This window comes from Mustelus asterias, chromosome 14, assembly GCF_964213995.1.
Source record: "Mustelus asterias chromosome 14, sMusAst1.hap1.1, whole genome shotgun sequence".
In the NCBI taxonomy this organism is placed as follows: Eukaryota; Metazoa; Chordata; class Chondrichthyes; order Carcharhiniformes; family Triakidae; genus Mustelus; species Mustelus asterias.
The window spans coordinates 91631777-91658073 of NC_135814.1; the positions used below are offsets into that span (position 1 = coordinate 91631777).

Here is a 26297-nt window from a genome sequence, read left to right on the forward strand (position 1 = left end):
GAAGCTGCTTTTTTTTTGTGGCAAACCAAAATAACAGCCAAGGAGAAACAGAAGGTGACACTGCTCCCAGTCTGCGGCCCACAGATACACAATCTGGTGAGGAGTTTGACATCACCCAAAAGTCCAGACACAAATCCTTCGACCAATTAGTCAATTTAGTTAAGGATCACTGTAACCCCTGACCTTCCATTATCATGCAAAAGTACAAATTCCATTCTGTGGTTCGGGATCTCGGGGAGATGATTTCCGGCTTTGTGTCCAGATTTTCTAATGGCTGGCTGGGCACGTCGAGCTTGGCCCTTTTTTGGAGGACATGTTGAGGGATCGTTTGGTTTGTGGGATCAACAACCTGGACACCCAAAAGAAACTGTTTGATGACTCCAAGATTTCACTGGAAAAAGCAGTACAGAAAGCCCAAGTGACTGAGTGCGCTGAACAAGGTGTGTGTGAGCTGCAAGACATGTGCAGAGTGAGGTGAACTAGTTGTGGTGAGAAATGGCTGCTGCAAGAACCAGCCCAAGAGAGGGCACAGCAGGACCTGAAAAGGATTGTTCAACACCGGGGTCTGAGACATGTTTTCAGTGTGGGGGAAGATCAGCCCCATGAGATGTGCTGTTGCAAGAATTTTATCTGTTTCGTAGAAAGAAGGGCCGCCTGCAGGTCAGGTATAGAGTGAAGCAGGCTGCACCCAACACTCCAAATAAAAAGGAAATGATGAATACAACCCCTGTGAATAAGCTGGCGGAGGAACCAAAGGAGGGATCCGAGGCTTACACACAATCCCATTGAGATTGTCTTAATGGTTAATGGCTGACCCTGAAGAAGGAAGTTGACACTGGCACAGTGGCCACTATCTTCGGGGAATAGACATTCAAACATCTGCAGAAGGGACTACAGTCCTTGAGTCTTAGCCATTCTGAGGCTACTTTGGTGACATATGCTGGAAAGACATTAAGAATAGTGGGGACAATCTCCGTGCCAGTACCATACAGGAGCCAGTCAGCTCAACTGTCCATCATGGTGGCTGAAGGGCAGAGGTCCAGTCTCATGGAGTGAGACTGGTTAAAAAAATAAAACTGGAAATATTTAATGTCCAGGTTGGAGGATTTCCGGATGGGCGACATGGTGACACAGTGGTTAGCACTGCTGCCTCACAGTGCCAGGCACCTGGGTTTGATTCCTGGCATGGGTCACTGTCTGTGTGAAGTTTGCACATTCTCCCCGTGTCTGCGTGGATTTCCTCCGGGTGCTCTGGTTTCCTCTCATAGTCCAAAGATGTGCGGGTTAGGTGGATTGACCATGCTAAATTTCCCGAGTGTCAGGGGGACTAGCTAGGGTAAATGCATGGGGATAGGGCCTGGGTGGAATTGTGGTCGATGCAGACTCGATGGGCCCAATGGTCTTCTTCTGCACTGTAGGATTCTATGATTCAAGATCTCCTATGTAAACATCAGGAGGTATTCCAGAGGGAACTTGGTCAGATAAAAGGGATTAAAGCTCAAATTGTTTTGAACCCTGAGGCTATGCCTAGATTTTTCAGAGCTCGCCCAGCGCCCTATGCCTTGCATCAGAGAGTAGAGGTCAAACTGAAAAGACTGGAAGATTTGGTCATCACAAGCCTGTTCAGTTTTCAGAATGGGCCACGCTCATTGTCCCCACCCTGAAACCAGACTGTATGCTGAGGATCTGCAGGGAGTACAAACTAACGGTAAATAGGGGAGCCAGCTAAATAATTACCACATTCCCAGGAGAGAGGACCTCTATGCTAAGTTAACAGGAGGCCTCAGATACAGTTGAGCTAGATCTAAATCTTGCTAATCAACAACTTGAATTGGAAGAAGACTCCAGAAAGTTAGTTGCAATAAATACCCACAAGGGGTTATATCAGTACACCCGACTACCATTTGGTGTCTCGTCAGCCTGTGCCATTTTTCAGTGCACTATGGAGAGCCTGTTACAGGGAATCCACAAAATGGTAACATACTTGGACGATGTCCTAATTACAAGAGCGCCTCCTGAAGAACATGGTGCAAACTTGGAAGAGGTCCTTAAGAAGTTTAAGGAAGCTGGCATATGGTTGAAACAGGTGAAATGTGTTTTTAAGCTGAGGAGGTTGCGTACCTCAGTTTCAAAGTGGATTGAAGGGAGTTGCATCCCCTCAAAGATAAGTTGAAAGCTATTAAGGGAGTGCCAACGTCTAGGAATGTGATAGAACTGAAGTCTTTCCTCGGGATGGTCAATTTTTGTGGAACTCTCCTGCCAAACATATCAACAATCCTGGATCCCCTATACAAGCTTTTAAAAAAGCATCAGCAATGGAAGTGGGGCGAGTTGGAGAACAAAGTTTTTGTCAAAGTCAAACAAGTTACCGTCACCGTCACTGCTTGTACACTGACTCGTCATTTGTGACACTTGCCATACGGAGTAGGAGCGATTCTGTCCCACAGAATGGCGGATTGGGTGGAGAGAACAATTGCATTTTCTTCAAGGACACTATCAGACACTGAGTAAAAGTACTCACAAGTTGATAAAGAAAACCTAAAATTTCACCAACACATCTATGGTCGGCATTTCACTATCATGTCACACCATAAGCCATTGTTGGGGCTTTTCCAGGAGGATAAGCCAGTGCCACCTATAGCCTCGGCCAGGGTGTAGAGATGCCCTTGCTGCTGGCAGCACACAGCTATATCCACCAACAGAGGCTGGGAACACAGATATCAAATGTAGATGCACTAGGCTGCCTCCCATTGCCATAGACCATACTGTCACTGCCTGATCCACAGGAGATAGTATTGGTTCTGCACTTGCTGGACACCCTGCCTGTTTCTGCAGCTCACATTAAGTCATGGACAGATAGGTACCTGTTGTTGTTGAAGGTCAAGAAAATGGTACTGATGGGGTGGCGCTTTGACAAGGCAGAGCAAATGAAGCCATATTTGCAATGCAGGAACGAGATAACCTGCAAAGATGAAGTGTTATTGCGGGACCTGTGTTATCATACCACCCCTGGGCTGACAACCGCTGCTCCAAGAGTTACATGATGTCCATTCAGGTCAGAGTAGAATGAAAGAGCTAACCAGAAGATATGTCTGGTGGCCTGGCAAAGGATGTCCCGAGGCATGGTACATTGGCGACTCCATGCAGACGCTACGACAATGGATGAATGAACACCACTCGACAATCACAAGGCAGGAGTGTTCTCTTCCTGTCAGGGAACACTTCAACAGCCACAGGCATTCAGCCTCTGATCTTCAGGTAAGCGTTCTCCAAGTCGACCTTCACAACGCTGAATTGCCGAGCAAAAACTGATAGCCAAGTTCCGCACACATGGGGACAGCCTCAACTGGGATCTTGGGTTCATGTCACACTATCTGTAACCCCCACGACTTGCCTGGGCTTGCAAAATCTCACTAACTGTCCTGGCTGGAGACAATACACATCTCTTTAACCTGTGCTTAACCCTCTCTCCACTCACATTGTCTGTACCTGTAAAGACTTGATTACCTGTAAAGACTTGCATTCTAACCATTATCTTGTAAGTTGAGTCTGTGTCTATGTACGCCCTGTTTGTGAACACAACTCTTCACTCATCTGAAGAAGGAGCAACATTCCGAAAGCTTGTGCTACCAAATAAACCTGTTGGACTTTAACCTGGTGTTGTGAGACTTCATACTGGGCCTGGCATTGACAGAGACATTAAAGAAATGGTTGGGCAGTGCGAAAGTTGTCAGACTCAGCAAGTGTTACCTCCACCAACGAACAAGCACCCTTGGGAATGTCTGGGTCATCCATGGTGGCTGCTTCACATAGATTTACTGGACCTTTTTTGGAGCACGTGTTCCTGATTCTAGTAGATACGCATTCCAAGTGGCTGGATGTTCAGCTCATGTGATCCACCACAGTTATGTTCACTATCGGTAAACTGAGGCAGATCTTTGTGAGCAATGGTCTTCCTGAAGTGTTGGTACTAGACAACAGAATGGCACTCACAGCTGATCAATTTCAGACTACAATCAAGTCTAATGGCTTTCATCATGTTAGGTCAGCCGACATCCTGCCTCAAATGGGTTGGCTGAGTGAGCCGTGCAGACATTCAACGCTTCCATGAAGAAGCATCATAGGCCGTTGACATTGCAATTGGCAGGTTTTTTGCTGTCCTACAACACTGCACCTCACACCACCACTAGGATAAGGCCTGCAGAGTTGCTAATGGGTCGTGCCTGTGCGCCTGTTTGGATTTGGTGTTCCCAAATTCGTCAGGGAGGGTGGCGGATAGGCAAGCCTCTCAGAAAGAGTATACGACTCTCAGAAAGGGGACAGATATTTAATGTGGACAACCTTGTGTTGGCATGGAATTCTGGTGGCGAACCTGCCTGGATGCCAAGGGGAGTTGTGGAGAAAATAGGGCCAGTCTCATATATGGTGGAGGCACATGGCCGTCAGGTTAAGAAGCATATCGAGCACTTATGCTAGAGAGTGGAGCCAACTCCACGTGACAAGCAAGTGTGTGGCCTGCATCAAGTCTGTATGTATCAACCTCTGAACAAGACACTTCTCTGTCCATGGCGGGGCAAAGACAGCTTTTGGCTTTGGCGGCTGAAGCAAAAGATGGAAATGGCCTGAGCTCAGCTCCAGAGGTGGCTAGTGAGTCCACACCATCAGTGGATCTTGTGTTATCGGCTGCAGAAGAACCCTGAGCAAGTTGCGGCATTCCGCAAGGGTCTAGAAGTCTCCAGACTGGCTGACGTTATGAACTGTTTTCCCCTGGTGTCGCTCCTATGATATGGTTGTTGCTCTGCCTGTGTGTTAGCTGTTTTTCTTTTTGTTTTACTACAGGTAGTCCAAGAAGTTTGGGGAGGGGTGGGGGGAAGGTGTGTGGTAGAGTGGCCCCTCTAAGGGGCAATCCATCGCAGGCCACATGACCAGGCTGGAGCCAATAGAGAGCGAGCACACAAACCCAGGCCAATCAGGTGTGAGGGTGTGCATTCCCGAGGCTGGAGGGCTTCAGTTGGACTCAGGACGTTGTTAGGAATAGACCGATATAATTGTGCTGTTAAACCCTTTGTTGCATATAGTTCTTATCGACAAATCCAGTTAGTTAGTTACTTGCCACATCGAGTCGCCTCGAGTATTACACCTTCCAAAACCCTTGTCTAAGGGATGCAGACCTAAACATTATCGGTGGACTACTAGGTTCGGCAATGATTGTCCAATCTGATTGGACAGTATTAAACACCACTCATTCTCCTCTGTCGAAACTATTCACTATTCCTGGATCATCCTTCACTATAAACCGTATTCTTAGACCCCGCTTTCCTGCCTCATCTTGAACAACAAAGTGCAAAGGACTCTTGACTCCCTAAGTTCACTAGTTTTTGCCAGCTCTTTTGGTCAAAGCTCTGCTGCCACCCCACACTTTTTCCTCTTGTTTCTCCCCTATCATTCCCCAGGCACTATCCAAGCTCCTTTTGTCCATGAGGCCCACCCAGCTCCTGTTCCCTTGGCTCTATTCCCATCAAATTGCTGACCACAAAACCTCTTTTCTTGGCTCCCAATATTGAGAGTGGGTACCTTTCTTAACGTGCTGTCCTTCTCATCTGCCATCATCAAACCTCTCCTGAAAAAGCACAACTAGTCCTTGCAAATTAGCATACCATCTCCAAACTCCTTTGCTTTGAACTCCTTGAACATGCTGTCCCATCCCAAATCCATGCCCAGATTTCCTGTTTCGGCTCCTGTTCCTACCACAGTACTGAAACTGCTCCTTTCAAAATCACAAATATTCTTCCTCAGCCTTGTCTTGGTTGAGCACATCCTCCTCTTCTTCCAATGCCTTTCCTCTTGCTGGCTGGAATGCATTGCCCTGCCTCTATTTTTACCTATCTAACAGCCAGGTGATCGTAAGCAATGGCTTCACTTCCAGCTCCTGCACAGTTACCTCTGGTCTCCTCCAAGGATCTAACCTTGCCCTCTCTGATTTCTCACTGACAGGCCGATCCTCAGCGACATCACCTGAAAGCGTATCATCAGTTTGCACATGTACGCTGATGATACCCAGATCTGTCTCAGCACTGGATTTGTCACGCTGCTTTTCCACCATCCAGTATGGGATGAACAGGAATACCCGCCTCCTAAGTATTGAGAAGACTGAAGCCATTTTCTTCTGTCCGCCCCCTAGCCACCAACTCCATCCCTTTCCTTGGCAACTGTCTCAGTCAGAAGCAGACTGTTCACAACCTTGGTGTTGTTGCCCCTCCCTCCCCCAGCCCCCCAAGATGAACTTCCGACCTCTTATCCCCTCATCACAAAGATTGTTCACTTCTCCATCCATTACATTGCCTGACCATACCTCTGTCTCAGCTCATGTGCTGGTGAAACTCTCATCCATGACGAGTTATTCCAATGTTCTGGACCACCTCTTGACTTTCACCCACCATAAACTCAATCTTATCCAAAGCTCTACTGGCTGTATCCTAAAGTGCACACCCATTCACCCATCATTTCTGATTATGCTGACCTGCATCGGCTCCAGATGAGCCACACCTCCATTTCAACTTCTTGTTATCAAATCCCTCCAGTGCCTCTCTTGTTTCCATTTCTGTGTGGGGATTGTTATTTTAAGGATCAGCCTGCTAGAGTAAGGGTCACATTATCTGCGGAACCAATGGGGAGCAGGTTAGGGGATCACCCTAGTAATCAGGAGTTTCTGTTCCGGAACATTCTCAGGAGCTGGCTGCAACCTCAGAGGCTCAAGCCTCTGTATAGCTTAACCTGTAAATAAATGTGTTGTTGTTTTCCCTAAACTGGTGAACAAGTATTATTACACTCTGTAACCTCCTCAAGTCCTACATTCGTCCAAGGTATCTGTGCTCTTCCAATTCTGACCTCTTGAACATCAACTGTTGTTGTTATTCATCATTGAACCAATCTGTCCAATATCCCTTCTTACAATTGTACTTTTCACCCTAATAGACTTTATGCTTTATCATTTTTTTCCTTGATGTGGAGATGCCAGCACTGGACTGAGGTAGGCCCAGTCAGAAGTCTCACAACACCAGGTTAAAGTCCAACAGGTTTATTTGGTAGCATGAGCTTTCGGAGCGCTGCCCCTTCATCAGATGAGTCACTCATCTGATGAAGGGGCAGTGCTCCGAAAGCTGGTTCTACCAAATAAACCTGTTGGACTTTAACTTGCCATTTTTTCCTTGCAATAACTTCTGGATGGAATTTTATGGCCCTTCTCACATGCGGGATTTTCAGGTCCAACTGAAGTCAACGGACTTTTCAATGGCTTGCAACATTTTACAGCCTCACCTCCACCGCGGCAGGACTGTAAGATTTGGCTAATGTATATTACCATTTATTTTTCTTCAAATATCTTGCATACTTTGTAGAATTATACAGACAGAAAGTGGTCTACAGAAAAAAACCTATCCAATTAATCCCACTTTTTAATTTGTTTTCCTATAGCCCTGCAGATTATTCTTATTGATATCCTCTGCACCTTTGAAAGTTACTACTGAATGTGCTTCATTTGCAGGCAATGTCTTCCAGATCGTAAGTTGCAAAATAAAATGTTTTGGTTCCTTGGTATCTTTGTCAATTATCTTAAACCTGTATCACCTGCATACTGACCTCCTGCGAGTGGAAACAGTTTCTCCCTCTCTATCTGTCATTCCGTGACAGCAGATTTCCTGGGACAAGTAACTACCAGCAGCAGCATTCTGTCAAAACACCCCAATAAATCTCCCCTTAATCTTCCCTGCCCTAAAATGAATCACCCTAGTTTCCCTATCGTTTCCACATAACTGAATTCTCTCATCCCTGGTAACATTCCGGTGTATCTCTTCTGAACCCTCTTCAGTGTCTTAACACCTTTTCTGAAGTGTGGGGCCCAAAATTAGACATAATGGCCCTGATTTGAAATCTGTGCAAGTGATGGGTTTTGAGGGAGTTAAAATCATGTCCAATACCTCAGTTGAGATATTTATAAAGGTTTACTATTAATTATCTCCTTATTTTTGTATTCTATGCTTCTATTTATTAGGTCAAGATCCTGCATGATTTATTTTTATAAACAGCCTTCCCAACTTGTCCTGCCATCTTGAAAAAAATGTACATGTGAAGATTATAGGACTTCCCCTTTGAATACCCTCTCCATATTCGCACAAAGCTTTTTATCAAATCTTTTTCCTCATGGGCCCATACAAGGAACAGAGAACAAATATACATGGAAAAAGGTCAAAAAGGACATTATCATGCCTTTTGCTTTTTAAAACTCTTCAGTATATCAGCACAAATGTTCTTGTTTTTGTGAAGTCTGTGGTGTTGATTCTAGTAATGGACACTTCAAATATCAAACACCTCACGTCTCACCAAACACTTGCTAATCCAATATAGTACTGGTTTGATATAAAATAAAGGTTCTTCTACACTGTCCCATCAAACACTCCCAGGGAAGTACAGTATGGTTTAGATACTGTACTGAGCTACACTGCACTGTACTGAACCACACTTTATCGCATTGTATCAGATTGTACTGCTCTGCATTGTACTATCCTGCACTATATTGCACTCTGCTGTATAACGCTGCTGAAGACTATCCAGCATTTACAGTAGTGTTCAGTCCCGTTGATATCAATACACGGTTTATATTTCATTCTACCAAATGATTATGCACACCAATAATTATTGAAAAATAAAATTTTCGATTCCAAATTATTTTCAACCCATTTATCTTCGAAACCAGTTGAATTGAAAATGCATGATCAGGAATGTGAATGACCTTCACCCCAACAGTACACATTTTTTAGATATTCCTTCTCTCCTCTATAACTTCACTTCCTCCCCATTCCACAGCTTCTCCCCTCTCCCTGTGCCTGGCACCATTTCAGCGTTGGAGCAGGAGGTCAGAAACATCTAGCAAACTTCTACAGCAGCTGTTTACAGCTCCGTGAGAGGATCCGCTTCACAAATCATTTTTGCCTCATTGTAATTTGCTTTGTCTCCACTCAGCACCTTACGGGGCAGGTCGGCAGGCCTGAGGGGGGTCTCATGGTGAGGGACAGCCCACCTTCTACGGAACAGTTCCCAGTGCAATGGGTTCATCTGTCAGTTCCTACAAGTAATAAAGAAAGAGCATCTCTTACTGATTCTGAATGGTTTCTTCGAACACCTCTTATTGACTTGAGTTTATCTGGCACAGGATGTTCAATACTTACTCCTGACATGGGAGTGTAGGCAGGAGGAGGGCTGTGTCCTGTTTGGCTCTGGTGGGAAGAATGGAATGGTGATTACATGAGTGGCTACATGAATGGCACAATGGATGCAATGAATGAAAATGAACATCAAAGAAAGAAAAATGCAATGTCTCTACACAATGGAACAGCGGTTATGAAATTCAATGCACTCACTAAGTTAATGAAATGAACAACATGGTTTTTCAGTTACAACTAACAAGTAATGCCCTGTAGGGGATTGCTGGCAAAGCTCATTTCAGTTGTTTAGTAGCTGAGATTCACCAAACCCCGTGTTCACCTAATATGTGCCTGTGAACCAATTCTCCCAGATTTTTCTTCCCAACTTTCTGCCTCCACTTCTTGTGTGGCGAGCTCCCACTCTCATGACCACACTGACCAATCTTCAGCCATGAATGCAGACAGTGAAGGCAAGGCAATTGCTGTCAATTCCAACATGTCCACACATATGTACACACACAGGCAGAGGCAGTCACACTAGCACACACACACATTCAAAGATGCATGCGCATGTACACATGCACACTGCACTCATGCACAAAAAAACAAGCATGGGCACACTCACCCCTGCACGCGTGCACTATACATGCACACGCACACGCATGTGCACTCACAAATAAGCACACTCGTGTGGCATAGATGTACACACACACACTTACACACACACCACACACACACTTGCCTCATTTTCATTTAAGAACTTTGAGATCAACTGTAATGCTTTCAAAAGCACCCAGCTGAAAGCAGCAAATTCAAGGGAGCCCTCAAATGTTGACCTGAGATGGGACCTCCTCCGTCTGTTTAATCCTTGGTGCTCCATCTGCTGCATACACTCTCGCAGATATTGAGCCAATTCCTCATGGTAGTTTATGGCAAGACCTGGTATGAGTTTGTTCTCAACCACATTTATAATCAATCCCACATGACTTGTGTCACCAATGAATTCAACGCTTTTCCCATCAATATCGATTTTTTTTCCCTTGCCATTATAAATGATCACTTTTTTTGTGCCAATTGTCTCACTTCCTCCCCCGACTCCATGAATATGTTGTTGGGAGTTGGCATGTCCTGTGCCTTCTCCAAGTGGCCACTCTTGATGTCTGTCGAGGTACTTATTTAACCACTGGATCTTAACAGCGGAGTCTAAGGTTCACACATATGCATTTTCACCAGGGATTGTTAGACAAATGATCAGGGAAGTCTTGCTGATATTTGTTGTACTGCGACCAAATGTAACACTCTGCTGCTCCCCTGGGTGAGATCAGTTAAACCAACACAGATCAGGAATCCAATCTGCCAGCTTGCCGATGTGTAAAGCTCAGCTACTCACTGGATGAACTGGCTGTGCCAGCAAAGGACCAACATCAGGATATTTTGATGATATGCGCAGCAAAAATATTTCCAAAGGCTGGAGCTTTCCAGCTGTTTACGCTGGCAGGAACTTCTGGTCCCGCTGACGGCGCACCCCTGCATCAGGTTTCCCGGCAGCATTGGGTGGAGTCAATGGGAAATCCCATTGACAGTGGCGGGACCAGAAGATCCCGCCCCCGGCCAATGGCAGGCCACCTCCGGCCATGAGAAACACGCCACGGCAAGGCCAGAGAATCCCACCCAATGCGTTATCTCAATGAAACATTAAAGAAATCCATGATGTGTTCTTCAGCTGTTGTTCTTTTTTGGTTATTTTTAAAATGGACTTTCTGCTGAACCCCAACAAGATGGCTGATACAAGTCACATGACCACAGGATTGCCCCTTTGTTATGGAAGCTTCCACCTTATCCACCTGTATTGCCCTGAAAGTGGCAGCACAGGTGGATAGGGTGGTCAAGAAGGCATACAGCTTGCCTTCATCGGATGGGGCATCAAATATAAAAGTTGGCAAGTCATGTTACAGCTGTATAAAACTTCAGTTAGGCCACATTTGGAATATTGTGTGCAGTTCTGGTTGCCACACAGGATGTGGATGCTTTGGAGAGAGTGCAAAGAAGGTTTACCAGAATGTTGCCTGGTCCAGAGGGTTTTAGGTATGAGGAGAGGTTGGACAAACTCGGATCGTTTCCACTGGAAAGATGGAAGCTGAGGGGTAACCTGATAGAAGTCTACAAAATTATGAGAGGCATGGTGGATAGTTTTTTCCCAGAGTGGAAGGATCGACTACAAGAGGGCCCAGGGTTAAGGTGAGGGGCGGTAAGTTTAGGGGAGACGTGTGGGAATTTTTTTTCACAGAGGGTGGTGGGTGCCTGGAACGCACTGCTAATGGAGGTGGTGGAAGCAGGCACATTAGCAATGTTCAGGGTGTATCTTGATAGACACATGAACGGAAGATGAACAGAGGGATAGAGACCGCGTTTCGGCACAGGTTTGGTGGGCCAAAGGGCATGTTCATGTGCTGTATTGTTCAGAAAAATCCTCCTCTCATCATTGTTGAATCTCACACTCAATTGTAAGGACACAATAATCATGAAACCAGGGGACTTACAGTGATTGAAACTCGTTATTCTTGTCAAGGTGCTAACATACCTATCTAGCCTTTGGAACTGCCAGGGTCCATTTCAAAGGGGGACCATTGAGGAATAATGAGCATCATTCACATCTTTATAAGCTTATCCCTCTAGTGGAGTCAAAGGGTCTGCCCGGACATTGGCTGCTTGACACAGGATCCTCAAGATGGATGGTGGTTCTTTCAAAAGCTAAGGGCTAGGATACTATTAGTCCCGAAACCAGCCCCAGACATGAGAAAAACATCCCTTTTGAAACTACTTGTGGAGAGAGAAGGTCTCATAGCCAGACTGACCATTTTAAAGTTTATTTATCAGTTACAAGTCGGCTTACATTAATACTGCAATGAAGTTACACTGAAAATCGCCTAGTCACCACACTCCGGCGTCTGTTCGGGTACACTGAGGGAGAATTATAGCACGGCCAATGCACCTAACCAGCACATCTTTGGACTGTGGGAGGAAACCGGAGCACCTGGAGGAAACCCACACAGACATGGGGAGAACGTGCAGACTCCACACAGACAGTGACCCAAGCCGGGATTCGAACCCGGGTCCCTAGCACTGTGAGGCAGCAGTGCTAACCACTGTGCCACAGTGCCGCCCTTTATATTTCTTTGCGAACTGAGAAACTATCCAATGATCAATGAATCAAAACAGACCTACAGCGTGATTCCCAGCCGACCAAGCAGCTGGTCACTATATCTCAATTCCTCCAAGCCTATCTCTGAACAAAGTTTGCCAAGCAGTCGAAGCACATGTACAGGACTTTTGCTGTGTCCAACCAAGGACTCGTCTGAACTGAACTCCATCGTGAAGGAAACTCCTCCTCGACTTTGACTATCTGGGCCCTGAACTAATATTTATTTCTGTTGTTCTTTTATTATTGCTATCCATTGCTGTAAAAACTCCCTCTTTCCTATCTCTCCCGTATTGGCACCCCTGCCTCAGGTTTGAATGTGAATAAACTAACCTTCTGAGTTATTCATGACATGAGTTTGCTGCAAGTTATTTTTAAAAATAGACAACACAAACTGAGGGTTTGGAGAAACATACCAAAGTCCTAGTCAAAATAATTTAAAACCACCTCTGCTTCTGGACAGATGGTGAGAGGATAAATAAGTTAAGTTGGCCTCTCCTGCCCATAACGCGTGTTTCACAAACCTCGATTATTACAGTTCTGGAACCTCTGCTCTCCTGTCTCAAATTGCACGTTTCTCCTCTTGCTCTATTGTGTGCCACTGGTTCCAGAAGGAAGTGCAATGAACCCTGGCATCATTGTGCTGGCTACTGTCAAGAAGTGGAGATGCCGGCGTTGGACTGGGGTAAACACAGTAAGAAGTTTAACCAGCCAAATAAACCTGTTGGACTTTAACCTGGTGTTGTTAAACTTCTTACTGTCAAGAAGCCAATGATCTGTTAGATGCTGCTGATCCATCCCATTTTGATTGGATATCCTGACATCAAAGAGCATGCCGAAGGAGAGCTGCAAGACTCTGAAGGCAATGCAGCCTTCTCCCTAATTCTAGGCTGGGTTCCACCTTTAACATGCAGCACAGCTCTGACAGGTTATGCAGAAACTTTAAAGTGTCAGTAATATCCTAGCTATGTTAGGGGTGTGGGTTTTGCACAAAGAGGTGTGGTTTGCAGACATAGGCCGGAATGTTACCAGTACGATTCCTGGGGTAGGCGAGGCTCGGAGAACGGCATTCTCGGTTGGTCTTGGGCGTGAGTGTATGAACATCGGGCGGACATGCTGGTAAAATTCCGCCCATTTATTCAAATTAACACACAACAGATTTTATTGAAAGAGGTATTGCAGAATACAAAATTGAAAGTAAAACAGAAGCCTCTGCAAGACTCTAATGATATCACCATCAAATCATGTTATCAACTCTTAAAGCATCCTGTAAGTGTTTTAAATATATAACAGTGTTTCAACGACTTATGCCTTTAAATCAATTGGCAAAGGTTAGTCATATGATTTGGGAAAACATCAAGCATCATGGTGCAGCGATGGTGGCATAGTGGTAATGTCACTGGTCTAGTAATCCAGAGGCCCAGTGGATGCTCTGGGTCATGATTTAAACTCAATTGGAATTGAAAGCTGGTCTCAATCATTGAGACCATAAAAACTATCATTGATTGTTGCAAAAAAATCCAACAGGGAAGGAAATCCATATCCTTACCTGGTCTGGCCTACATGTGACTCCAGATCACAGCAATGTGGTTGACTCTTAAATGCCCACTCAGTTCAAGGGCAATTAGGGATGGGCAACAAATGCTGAGATTGTTAGTGATGCCCACATACCAATACATCATTAACTTCATGGATAGATTGGAGAAGCTGGGCTGTTCTCCTTAGAGAAGGGAAGGTTGAAAAGAGATTGGACGGAGGTGTTCAAAATCATGAGCAGCCTGGTAGATAGGGAGAAACTGTTCCCATTAGCAGAAGGTGGAAAACCAGAGGACATCAATTTAAAGTACTTTTACATGCAGCAAGTGGTTAGAATCTGCAATGCACTGCCTGAAAGCGTGTCAGGGGCAGGTTCAATGTTGGCTTTCTGGTGGGAATTTTACAATTATCAGAACAGAAACAAGTTGCAAGGCTACATACAAAGGGCAGGGGAGCAGGACTAGCTGAATAGCTCTTACACAGAGTTGGCACCGACGTGAAGGGCCAGATGGTGTCGTTCTATCCTGTACCATTTTGCGATTCTATATTGGTTCTCTTTTGCGAATTCATCATGACTGGATGAGTTGGGCTGGTGGAGTAGGGGTGGGGATGGGGGAGCAGATTGCTGTTTTCTTTGCACGCATGGCTGGAATGGTATGAATGATGTTATGGATTTGTATAGTAAAAACTGGAATGGTATGAATAAAAGTATGCACTGGCATAGTGCCATTGATATTAGAGACTGGCATGGTGTGAATAATCATGCAGACAGGTTGTATATTGTCATGCCAAGAAAATGTGAAAGAAAATATATGTATAAATATCTATATCCCAGCTACTTTATAAAGTTATTATTTTTCAAATAAATATACTGGACAAAGGCACTTACTGAACCCATTTTGGCTACGACTCACACAAAACAAATTTCTAGCCTCCAGAAAACCACAGCAACCCCGTTATTTCTAAAGGGGCACAAACGCCCCCTGTGACCACAGAAACCAAATTCCAAGGAAATGAAAAAGACTCTTTACATTTCTAAGTCAATCCACCTGTGATGACAAAGGACTATGAAACCTCGAGTAAACATTAACCAAGTCAAAAATCCAGACCAGGAATATACATCCTATGTCCAAACCAAAGGTAAGAAGTGGGAATTATATTACAGCTCCCCCCCCCCCCCCCCACCTCCCCGCCCAAGCTGCTAGAACCTATGCCTTTTGAAACTAAAAGAGGCAGGTCTGCGATCCTCCATCAATCAAACAATAGCAGCACCGGAGCTCTGTTCACGTTTAAATCCTCATTTGCATTTTGAAAATGCCTGAACTGCCAGATCAGTGCCTACAAGGCTAATTCATCTCTATGTACTTTTCCCAACACGGAGGTCAGTGCTACACGGAAAATGGATTACCCTGCATCTGCTTCAGCCTGCTAACCTCTCTGAAGGAATCTTTGGACACTAAGGGGCAATTTAGCATGGCCAACCACCTGCAGTTCAGACTAGGGTTCGGTTGAACATTTTAAAAGCGATTCATTAATTTTGTTAGGGAAGGGTACTCAGGGATATGGAACAAAGGTGGTTAGATAGAGTTAAGATTCAGATCAATCACCATCTAATTAAATGGTGGAGTTGATCTGAGGGGCTGAATGGCTTTCTCTTGTTCATATGCACCTAGCCTGCATACAGTTTGTGAAAATGATCTGTGATCTGAGGAAAACTTTTCACTGCACTAGTCCTGACATATTGTCAAGTTCAGCAGTCCCAGCTTGAGGCTTTCCACCCACGACAGGCAAGAAGGTATAGCGTTTTCATAGGTACTCCTGGTTATTATATTAATGCCCGCATCCTTAGGGGTTTTAAAAAAAAAGAGCAGCATGGACACGTTGGGCCGAAGGGCCTGTTCCCATGCTGTAAACCTCTATGACTCTATCCTAATTTGCACTAAGCCTTGTGCACAAATCAGATAGTAGTGGGAGTTTAGAGAAGTTCAAAAATGAAAAATGAGACCTCTCCCTGAGGTTCCCAGTATCACAGGGCTGGATTTTGCGTGCCCCCCAGTGGGTGTGCTTCCAGTAGGTGGGCACATAAGAAAGGGCAGGTGCCCATCCCACGACCTTCCCACCATGCCCGCCCTCAGCTCACCCTCATAATATGGGAGGTAGGCGGGTGCTGACATTGGTAGCTCGCTTTCCATATTTAAATAATCATTCGCCCATCAATCAGGCTTGCTACCAAGCCAATTGACTCTGATAATAGGCTGCCAGCATTGTAAGATGTTTGGCATGGACAGTTGAACAGGGGTGGCCAGCCTGATTTTTAAAATAACTTCTTGCAAGGATGGGAATGAGTGGGGATGAGAGAGGGAATGCCCTCAGGGGCTGCCCTTTCCTAATTGGCGGGCACTCCCCCCACCCCCCTCCCCAGGTTAGAATCCCCTTTTCTTCCCACCAGCTTGCATCCCACTCCCAGCTCGTGACCCCAGATGTACCCGTTTCCACGATCCATGGGCCTTCTCCCTCCTTCTCTTGCAGTCCTGGCAGGACTCATGAAGACACTCTTGGTGCTGTCTGGACTTATAGACATGCTGGCCAACGCAATTGCTTAGCAGCTCCTGAAAGTGGGACTTCCTCCATTGTGTGGGGTGTTGGTCCCACTTGGCCCTTGTTTAACCCGTTTGCTGCATGCTATGGCTGCGGGGGCAGCCCAAACATGGAGTGGATAAGCTTCATACTGACTTTGTTTCTGGGGAGGATGGGAAGGGAAGGGTGGGCCTCCCCCCCTCCACCCTCCCCTCCCCCCAACCCCCGTCAGTAATGTTCAGCAGATGCCTTTCCTTCGCGAATTTGATTCACTCCTCGTGTTATCAAGAAATGGCTGAAGGCACTGAGTACTGCAAAGGTTCTGACAACATTCCAGCTAAAGAATGGTGCTCCAGAACTAGCCACGCCCCGAACTAAGCTGTTCCAATACAACTACAACACTGACATCCAACAATGTGTAAAATCATCCAGATATGTCCTGTCCACAAAAATCATGTCAATTCCAACCCGGCCAACTAGTGCCCTATCAGTCTACTCTCCAGCATCAGCAATGCTATAGAAGATATTGTTAACAGTGTTACCAAGTTGCACTTATACAGCAATAAACTGCTCACTAATTCTGGGTTCCGCCAGGGCAACTCAGCTCCTGACCTCATTACAGCCTTGGTCCAAACATGGACAAAAGAGCTGAACTTCAGAGGTGGGATAAGAGTGACTGCCCTTGACATCAAGGCAGCATTTAAGCGACTTTGGCATTAAGGAGCTTGAGCAAAACTGGAGTTAATGGGAATCAGGGAGTAAACTCTGCTGGTTGGAGTCATACCTGGCACAAAGGAAGATGGCTGTGTTGCTTGGAGGTCAATCATTTCAGCTCCAGGACATCACCGCAGGAGTTCCTCAGCAGAGTGCCTGAAGCCCAACCATGCTTCATCAATGACCATCCCTCCATCATAAGAAGTGGGGATGTTCGTCAATGATTACACAATGTTCAGCATCATTCGTGACTCCTCAGATACTGAAGCAATCTATGCCCATATGCAGCAAGACCTGGATAACATTCAGGCTTGGGCTGATAACATTTACAGCTGACAATGACCATCTCCAACAAGAGAGAATCTGACCATTTCCTCATGACATTCAATGGCAATACTATTGCTGAATCCCCCACTATCCTGGGTTACGACTGACCAGAAACTGAACTGATCCACTTCAGATCAGCCATGATCTTATTGAATGGCGGGGCAGGCTCCTGCTCCTATTTCTTATGTTCTTATGGATCATGCATATAAATACAGTGGCGACAAGAGCAGGTCAGATGCTCAGTATCTCATCTCCAACAATACTCAGGAAGCTCAACACCATCCAGAACAGGGCTGCCTGCTTGACTGGCATCCCATCCACCACTTTCAACATCTATTCCCTGCAAAACTGATACATGCTGCAACAGTGTGTACCATCTACAAGATGCATTGCAGCAACTCACCAAAAATCCTCTAACAGCACCTTCCAAACCCATGACCTCTACCATATAGAATGACAAAGGTAGCTGATACATGAGAACACCACCATTTGCAAGCTTCCCTCCAAGCCACACACCATCCTGACTTGGAGCTACATCACCATTCCTACACTGTCACTGGTCCGAATCCTGGCATTCCCTTTCTAACAGCTCGGACTGCAGTGATTAGAGAAGGCGGCTTCCCAGAATGTTCTCAAGGCCAATTAGGCACGGGAAACAAATACTGGGTCTAGCCAGCGACACCCACATCCTATTAATAAAAAGAAAATGAGGGAGGGAGGAAGTTCCACAGTTTTGATTTCCTAGGATTTCCAAGGGATTAGCGGGTAGGGCCTGGGTGGGATTGTGGTCGGTGCAGACTCGATGGGCCGAATGGCCTCCTTCTGCACTATAGGGTTTCTATGATTCTATGATTCTAGGACAGTATCAGCTGTAGCTCAGTGACGGTACTGGGTCTGAAAGCCCTGGGTTCAATTCCCAGTTTAGAGGATTAAGCACAAGATCGAGGCTGATAGTTGAGGAGAGTACAGAGGGAATGCTGTTTTATCAGAGATATTGCCTGGGATTTTCTGCACCCCCCCCCCCCCCACACCCCCTCCCTTCCCCCCGCCACTACCACGGCAGGCTTTCTGGGAGCGGAGGCGGCTCGCCATTGGCCTCTGGCGGGATCTTTCAGTCCTTTCGAAATCAACGGCCATTTGCGTTGCTCGCCAGCCACACAGCCAGGGAACCCGTCACAGGGTGTCACTTTCAGCGTGACTGGAAGATCTTGCCAAAGGGAAGGGCTGGAAAATCTCAGCTATTGTCTGTTGGATAAAACATTAAACTGAGGCCTCCTATTCCCTCTCAACTGCACAATTTCAAAGAACAGCAAAGGAGTATCCCCAATAGCCTGGCTAATATTTATCCCTCAACTAACATCACTAAAACCTGGTCATTATCGCATGATTGTTTACAGGACCCTACAATGTGTATATTGGCTGCCATATTGCCTACATAACAACAGTGACAATATTTAATTGGCTCTAAAGTGCCTTGGGATGCCCTGAGGTTATGAATGGTGCTCTATAAATACAAGTCTTTCTTTCTTTCAGGCAGGGTGATGGCACGATTAAATGTGCTACCAACACTGTGAGGATGTAAGGAGCAGGAAATGCATGTAGGACAGGAGATTTGCATAATTTTTTTAACAAAAATGTAAAATAAAACTTAAAGAGATGGCTTGTGTAAGTTTTAAACATGGGGAATGTCACATTACCCATCTCAGTCCCTGACCTTATTAAAACACACATTAAAATACGGTAGGAAATTAGACATTGAACTACATCCGAATGCAGTTTGAGCTGTTTCGCTGGAACACTGTAATTATCATCCTGCCAATCTGCAGGGATAATTGGCTTGTACCCTCTGTGGTGAAGACGTGCCCCTTCAATATAAGAGACTCGGTTTGACGATGATTACATTTGTGAATTGCTCAGGAGATAGAGGATTTCAGGCTGTGTGGGAATTGCTGCCAGTAAGGCAGTCCAGCAACATCGCAACTGTGCACCTTCTATTGAGGAGGGCGGGGAGGGCGGGGAGGTGGGGGGGGTGGGGGGGAAGTTTTGCTTGGAGAGGCTTCCTTCTCCTGAACACTTCAGTCATTTCCCATCAGCTGCCTCCAGCAGAATAGTAATTTAAACAGGGGCAAAGGGCAGCCGTGAGGAAATTATGTCACGGGGAAGACTTTGTCCGGGCCCACAGAATATCAAACAAGCTTTCACTCAATGTGGAGGTTGGACACTCTGATTGGCAAAGTTCACTTCCAAGTATTTAACGTGCACATGGTAACACATTCCAAAAGAGAAAATGCTGGAAAATCTCAGCAGGTCTGGCAAAGCTTCGACAAAGGGTCATCTGGACTCGAAACACCAGCTTTTTTCTCTCCTGCCAGCCCTGCAGAGATTTTCCAGCATTTTCTCTTTTGGTTTCAGATTTCAGCATCCACAGTAATTTGCTTTTATGATAACACATTCCCTTGGGCCCATTCCTATGAATGTCAATCAATTTAAAAAAGGACAGACTACCAGCTGTATAAAACAAACAACCACAACTTTCATTTGTATAGCGCCTTGTTGTTTCCTCCAGCCTCATCTCCAACAGCATGAGCGTGGAGCTCACATCTTTCCCTTGTCCATGTGGCCCACTTGCTGATCCCTTAATCTTCTTCCAACTAAAGTGCTGACCCACAGTGCCCCTTCCTGACTCCCATGATAACTGATATTGTTAACAGTTCTCTCTCTTTGGGGATGCACTCTCTTGCCTCCAAATCTGTCACCATCACATCCCTCAAAAAACTAACGCCTGACCTTTCTATCCTTGCAAACTACTGTTCCATCCCCAACCACCCTTTCCTCTCCAAAGATCTGGGGCAGGATTTTCCACACCCTCCGCAGCATGTTTCTCAGCAGAAGAGGTGGCCCGATATTGGCCAGTGACAAGGTTTCCTGGTCCCGCTGCTGTCAACGGGAATGGGATTTCCCATTTTATGCAACCACCCCCCTGCTGTGGTGGGGGTTCACTATCAGCGGGACCGGAACGTCCCACCAGTGAAAATGGCTGGAAAATTCTGGCCTCTGAGAATGTTGTCGCCTCCCAAGTCTGTGTTTGACTTTCCAGCACTCACTCGTGTTTAAATCAGGTTTCTGCCCTGCCCCAGTACCAAAGGAACTCTTCTCAAAGTCACAATGACAACCCGTGCCACAAAGGTCAATTATCCCTCTTTATCTTTCTTGACTTGGCTCCAGCCTTTTGGAGATGGTTGTCCACCCCTCCTTCTCTAATGCCTCTCCACTGCTTTCCAGCTGGCTGGACTGCAGTCACTTGCTTCCATTCTTATCTATCTGGTTGCAACGAGAGAATCACTTACAATGGCTTATTTTCTTGCTCCCTTTAGGATTCCCTGATGATCTAACTTTACACCCCCACCTCCTTACATGGCTCAATTTCAAATTTTGCTGACTCTCTGTCAACGGGAAGCACTGCTGCTTCACAGCTCCAGGGACCTGGGTTCGATTCCCGGCTTGGGACACTGTCTGAGTGGAGTTTGCACATTCTCCTCCTGTCTGCGTGGGTTTCCTCCGGGTGCTCCGGTTTCCTCCCACAGTCCAAAGATGTGCGGGTTAGGTTGATTGGCCATGCTAAAATTGTCCCTTAGTGTCCTGGGATGCGTAGATTAGAGGGATTAGTGGGTGGATATGGGGTAAGGGCCTGGGTGGGACTGTGGTCGGTGCAGACGCGATGGGCCGAATGGCCTCTTTCTGCACTGTAGGGCTTCTATGATTTCTATGATTTCTCATATGAAGGGCCACAGGGCATTTTACTGGTGTAAAGATACATATAATGTTGTTGTTTGATGGTTGTAACCATTAACTGAGGTTTATGATGTGAAGGAACCTTATTAATACACACAGTTCAGATAATGCAAGCACTGAACCATCCTACATTACTGACTGCACCATTTCAAGTGCTAATCCATCTTTCTCAGACTGTCCCTCAATAACCCCACCACCCAGTGCCCTACATTACTGACTGTATCTCGACCAGTGACAATCCAGTTCCCTCACACTGTCCCTCAATAACCCCACCACCCAATGCCCTATATTACTGATTGTACCTAGACCAGTGACAATCCATCTCTCTCACACAGTCACTCGGTATAGCTCCTCCTCAGCATTCGATGTTACTGATTGTATCTCAACTGATTAACTCCTGGAAGCCAACTCTCTACATACCATCAACCCATTTTGTAAATTTATTTCATATTTTAAAAGGTGACAAACTATTTCCTGATTGCTTTGAAGTGGTTATTAAGCCTGGAAGTGGAAGCATTTGTGAACTTGCATTTCTGAATCGTGATGTATTTTGCCTGCAATCATTAGTGCAAAAATTTAAAATAAATGCTTTCTGAGTGTGGAGTAATGAAGGGCTTGAGTGTTATTCAGGCACTGCCTTTCCATACTTTAACCACATCACTGCCGGATTTGTCACCACAGTTACTTTGAGGAGCTTGTTCCTAATCATTCAAAGTGATGTCAATGTGTCCATCAAGCTGCAAAACGCTTTGAGTCCAAATGTCTTCGTGATGAGGCAGAGTGGCAGCAGAGATGTAAAGAAAAGAAAGTAAACCCAGTACCCATTACCTCATGAGGCACCCTGTCCCATACGTTCAAAGGTCAGGAACCGGCCTGTTCAGTCACATGCAGACCCATGGTAGGAAGTCGCCACCCTCAAATCGAGGGTCAGCCGACGACTTTGAGCCCATCAGGAAGCTATTTACTGCAATCCCGTGGAAGCACAAGTTTGTAAAGTTCAATACTGCTGCTATCTGGCATCACCCTGACTCCACAGGCTGCTACAGTGGCTATGCCAAGTGGTACTATCATGGGAGCACTGGAACATAAGAAATTGGAGCCGGAATAGGCTCTTTAAACCTGGCCCGCCACGCCATTCAATAAGACCATGTCTGATTTTCTACCTCAACATCATTTTCCAGCACTATCCCTGTATCCTATGATGTCCTGACTATCTCGAAGTCTATCACACCCGGTCTTGAACTTACTCAATGCACCTAGTGCTCCAAAAAAGGGTCATAAAGGCGAGAATATTGGAGTGACCTGCATTGGTCCGTCAGGTGCACTCTGGACTGCAATTGTCCCACACTGAGTCACTTTTTGGGAGAGTGGTAAGTTGCATGCCACTACGGGGGGGAGGGGACCGGGGGGGAGGGGACCGGGGGGGGCCTAAATGCATTGGTGAGTCCCTCAGAGCGCTCGGGCACAGTTTCGCAAGGATGCCCGGTCTCTCAGTGCACTGGGTGAGCCCCTCCCTCCATCACAGACATCGGGACCACCCCCTCATCATCGGCAGTGACATGTATGCCCAACCTCTCCCCGACGCGGGTCATCCGCATCAGGGCATTGAGGCCCTCTTGATGGGCTCCCTGCCTGACACCTGACATGTTCCCCCTTCATGACCCTTTCATGCTCTACCCCTGCACGACACCTCCTGCATAGCTCCCCCCACATAGCCCCCCCCATCAAAGCCCCCACTCAGGCCCCAGCCCCTTGACAGTGCCCAACTGGCACTGCCAGGGTGTCCATGGACACTACTGGGGTGCCTGGTGGCCACTGCTGGGGTGCCTGGTGGCCACTGCTGGGGTGCCTGGTGGGTATAGCCAAGATGGGCACTGCCTGGCCATGTCCCCGACCACCCAGGGGCGTGAATGGCCCTCTGAGCCCCCCCTCTCCAGCGTGGCCATTGTGCCTACTCACTTCTACTCTCGCACCCTGTCCAAAGGTCAGAAGATCCTGGGAGTTGGGAGAATCCAGTGTTGAATGGCTATGCATATTTAAGTGCTACTTTAAATATGCTAATTGGCCTCACGCTGGTTTGTGCCATTAGAAAGGAACCAGGATGACTGCAAACTGTTTGCCATCGGGCACAAAGCCAACCTTTAGGCCTCTATGCGATTTTCTAGGATCAGTGCGATCTGCATCAGGCGCAGTGTGGTTGGAAAAGCGCCCCCAGTGACTGAGCTTCCACAGCCCTCTGGGGTAGAGAATTCCAAAGGTATGCAACCCTCTGAGTGCAGAAATTCCTCCTCACCTCAGTCCAACATGGCCTGCTTCTCATTCTGAGTCTGTGTTCCCTGGATCTAGACCCCCTCAGCCAGTGGATACATCTTCCTGTTGAACCCTATAAGAATTTAGAATCTTTCAATGAGATTACCTCTCATTCTTGGAAACTCCAGAGATTACAGTCCCAGTCTCCTCAATCTCTCCTCATAAGACAATTCCACCATACCAGGAATCAATCTGGTTAATCTTCAATGCTCTCCCTCTATCACAAGTATATCGTTCCTGAGGTAAGGAGACCAAAACTGTACACAACGCTCCAGGCACGGACCAAGGCTCTGCAGCAAGACATTCGTACTCCTGTGATCAAGTTCTCTTGCAATAAAGGCCAACACATCACTTGCCTTTCTAATTGCTTGCTGCACCTGCAGGTTAGCTTTTAGTGACTAATGAACAAGGGCACTCAGGTCCCTTTGCACATCAATATTTCCAATCTCACCATTTAAAAAATATTCTGCATTTCTGTTTTTCCTCTCAAAGTGGATAACTTCCACATTTTTCCACATTATATTCCATCTGCTATGTTCTTACCCACTTACCGGAACAATCCACTCACTTATCCTGTCTAAATTCCCTTGAAGCCTCTTTGCATCCTCCTCATAACTCGCATTCCCACCTAGTTTTGTGTCATCAGCAAACTAAGAAATATTACATTTGGTCCCCACATCCAAATTATTGATATAGATGGAGAGAGTAGAAGGGGCCCCAAGCACTGATCCTTGCAGTACCTCATAACCACAGATCTGAGAATGACCCATTTATTCATACTCTCTGTCTTCTGTCTGTTAACCAGCAAACAGGTTGTTGGCAGCTGCAAACTCAGCAAAAGGGTTCACCTTGCTCCGCTAGGAATTTCTTCATGTGGGAAGTTACCGTTCTTCCTGTAGAATGGGCAGAATTTGAAATGCTACTAAACTAATGCGGAGAAATATTTGTGGGACAATAGAACCTTTCCCTAAAAATTAAAAACTCTCATGTCTACTTGAGGTGTTAGTAATTGTAAATCTCAAACTGGCGCTCACACATTGCAATGTGTTTGTGCTTTCCAAATGCAGAAACTTCATGAAAGAATAAGGAACGTTTTGCATTTATTTAGCACCTTCCCCAATCTCAGGGCAAAGCACTTTAAAGCCAATGAATATTTTTAAAGTGTAGTCACTCTCGTAATGTAGGAAACACAGCAAACTCCCAATGTGATAATGAACAGATAATCTGTCTTAGTGATACTTGCTAAGGGATGAATATTGGCCAGAACCAGGCAGAATATCCGTGTTCTTTTTCAAATAGTGCCATGGAAGCTTTATGCCCTTGATTTAATATTGTATTCAAAAGATTGTACCTCCAACAGTGCAGCATTCCCTCAGTACTGCATTGGCACTGCCTTGATTTTGCACGGAAACTGTGACTCAGGGTCTTGATTTAATGTCTCACCCAAAAGACAGAGTGGGACTTAAAGCCGCAACTTTCTGACTCAGGAGCCAATGCTGGTGCCAAGGCTGGCACAAATGCCATATGAAGTGCTTTGAATAACATCAGAGACATTAGTGATAGCTCTAGCTAGTCCTGTTGGTGCCGCAGCGGGTAGCACTCTCTCTTCCATGTCTGAAGGTGTAAGTTCAAATGATACCCCTGGAGCTTGTGCCAAAATATCCTCCTGTACACTGATGGAGCGCTGTACTATCAGTGCTTCAATCTTTCAGGTGAGGAGTTAAACCGAGGTCACATCTGCCCTCTCAGGTGGATGTGAAAGATCCCATATCTCACACCATTTTGAAGGGAAAGGGAGCACTCCCTGGTGTCCTTACCAATATTTACCATTCAACTGAAGACAGATTGCCTGACTGTAAGCACATTGCTGCTTGTGGGAGCTTTCTGTGCAGAATCTGACAACAGAGATTTATTCTTTAAGAAAGTATGCAACAGGTTGTAAAACACTTTGACCCATCCTGAAAGCACAATAGAGATGCAAGTCCATCTTTCTTTTTTACAGAAAATTCATGCTTCTCTTACGCATCATTATTTGAAATCACTTTGGACGGGATTTTCTGGCCGTGTTCACCCCAAGGCCTTTGCATGGTCCGCCCTCACCTGCTACAATTCCCGTGGTGAGCGGGACAGGAAAATCCTGCCCTGTGTGTCTGTCTCTGACTCATTCACAACCACCCATGTCTCAATCCACTGGAGAAAGTACAAACATCAGCTAAAGTTGTATTAAAGATATATTTCACCCTTGGGAACTTGCACGGGCAGTCCCAGTGACATGAATTGACAACAACCAAGGTTTCTATCAGGCATGAAGGGACTTCTGGCTCATTTAATTTGGAGGCATTTCACCGTAATCTATTCTACCCTGAAATTCCTAAATGACAGTAAATTAGATGAAAATTGAGCTTTGCTTGAAGCTTTTGCTGTCGGTAGTTGGTACTATATTGTCTAACTGCTTATTTTAAACGTGCTGATTAAATTAAGGGCTTGTGGAGAATTGATAGATCATTTTTTTCCATCTGCTATTCTCCAGATACAGGTGAAAATGTTATTGTTTGATCTAGTTTATGTTCTGAGGACTGTCGTATGGGATTTAAAAGCAATTTGGAAAAGGAAGCTATTTGAAAGCCTTATAACAACAAGAA

General features: G+C 45.9%; 1 protein-coding gene across 5 annotated transcripts in view; it reads right to left on the reverse strand.

Moving 5' to 3' along the window:
- The window catches only part of LOC144503876 (receptor tyrosine-protein kinase erbB-4-like), a 1146325-nt gene that overhangs the window by 44416 nt on the left and 1075612 nt on the right, over positions 1 to 26297 (reverse strand). For 4 of the 5 annotated variants that reach the window (XM_078228891.1, XM_078228890.1, XM_078228889.1 and 1 more), the window contains exon 26: positions 9225 to 9272. In XM_078228891.1, coding sequence (XP_078085017.1) covers positions 9225 to 9272 — 48 coding nt within the window. Of the gene's footprint in view, positions 1 to 9152; positions 9273 to 26297 lie in introns of all 5 variants that reach the window. The other variant, XM_078228887.1, reaches the window with a different exon arrangement.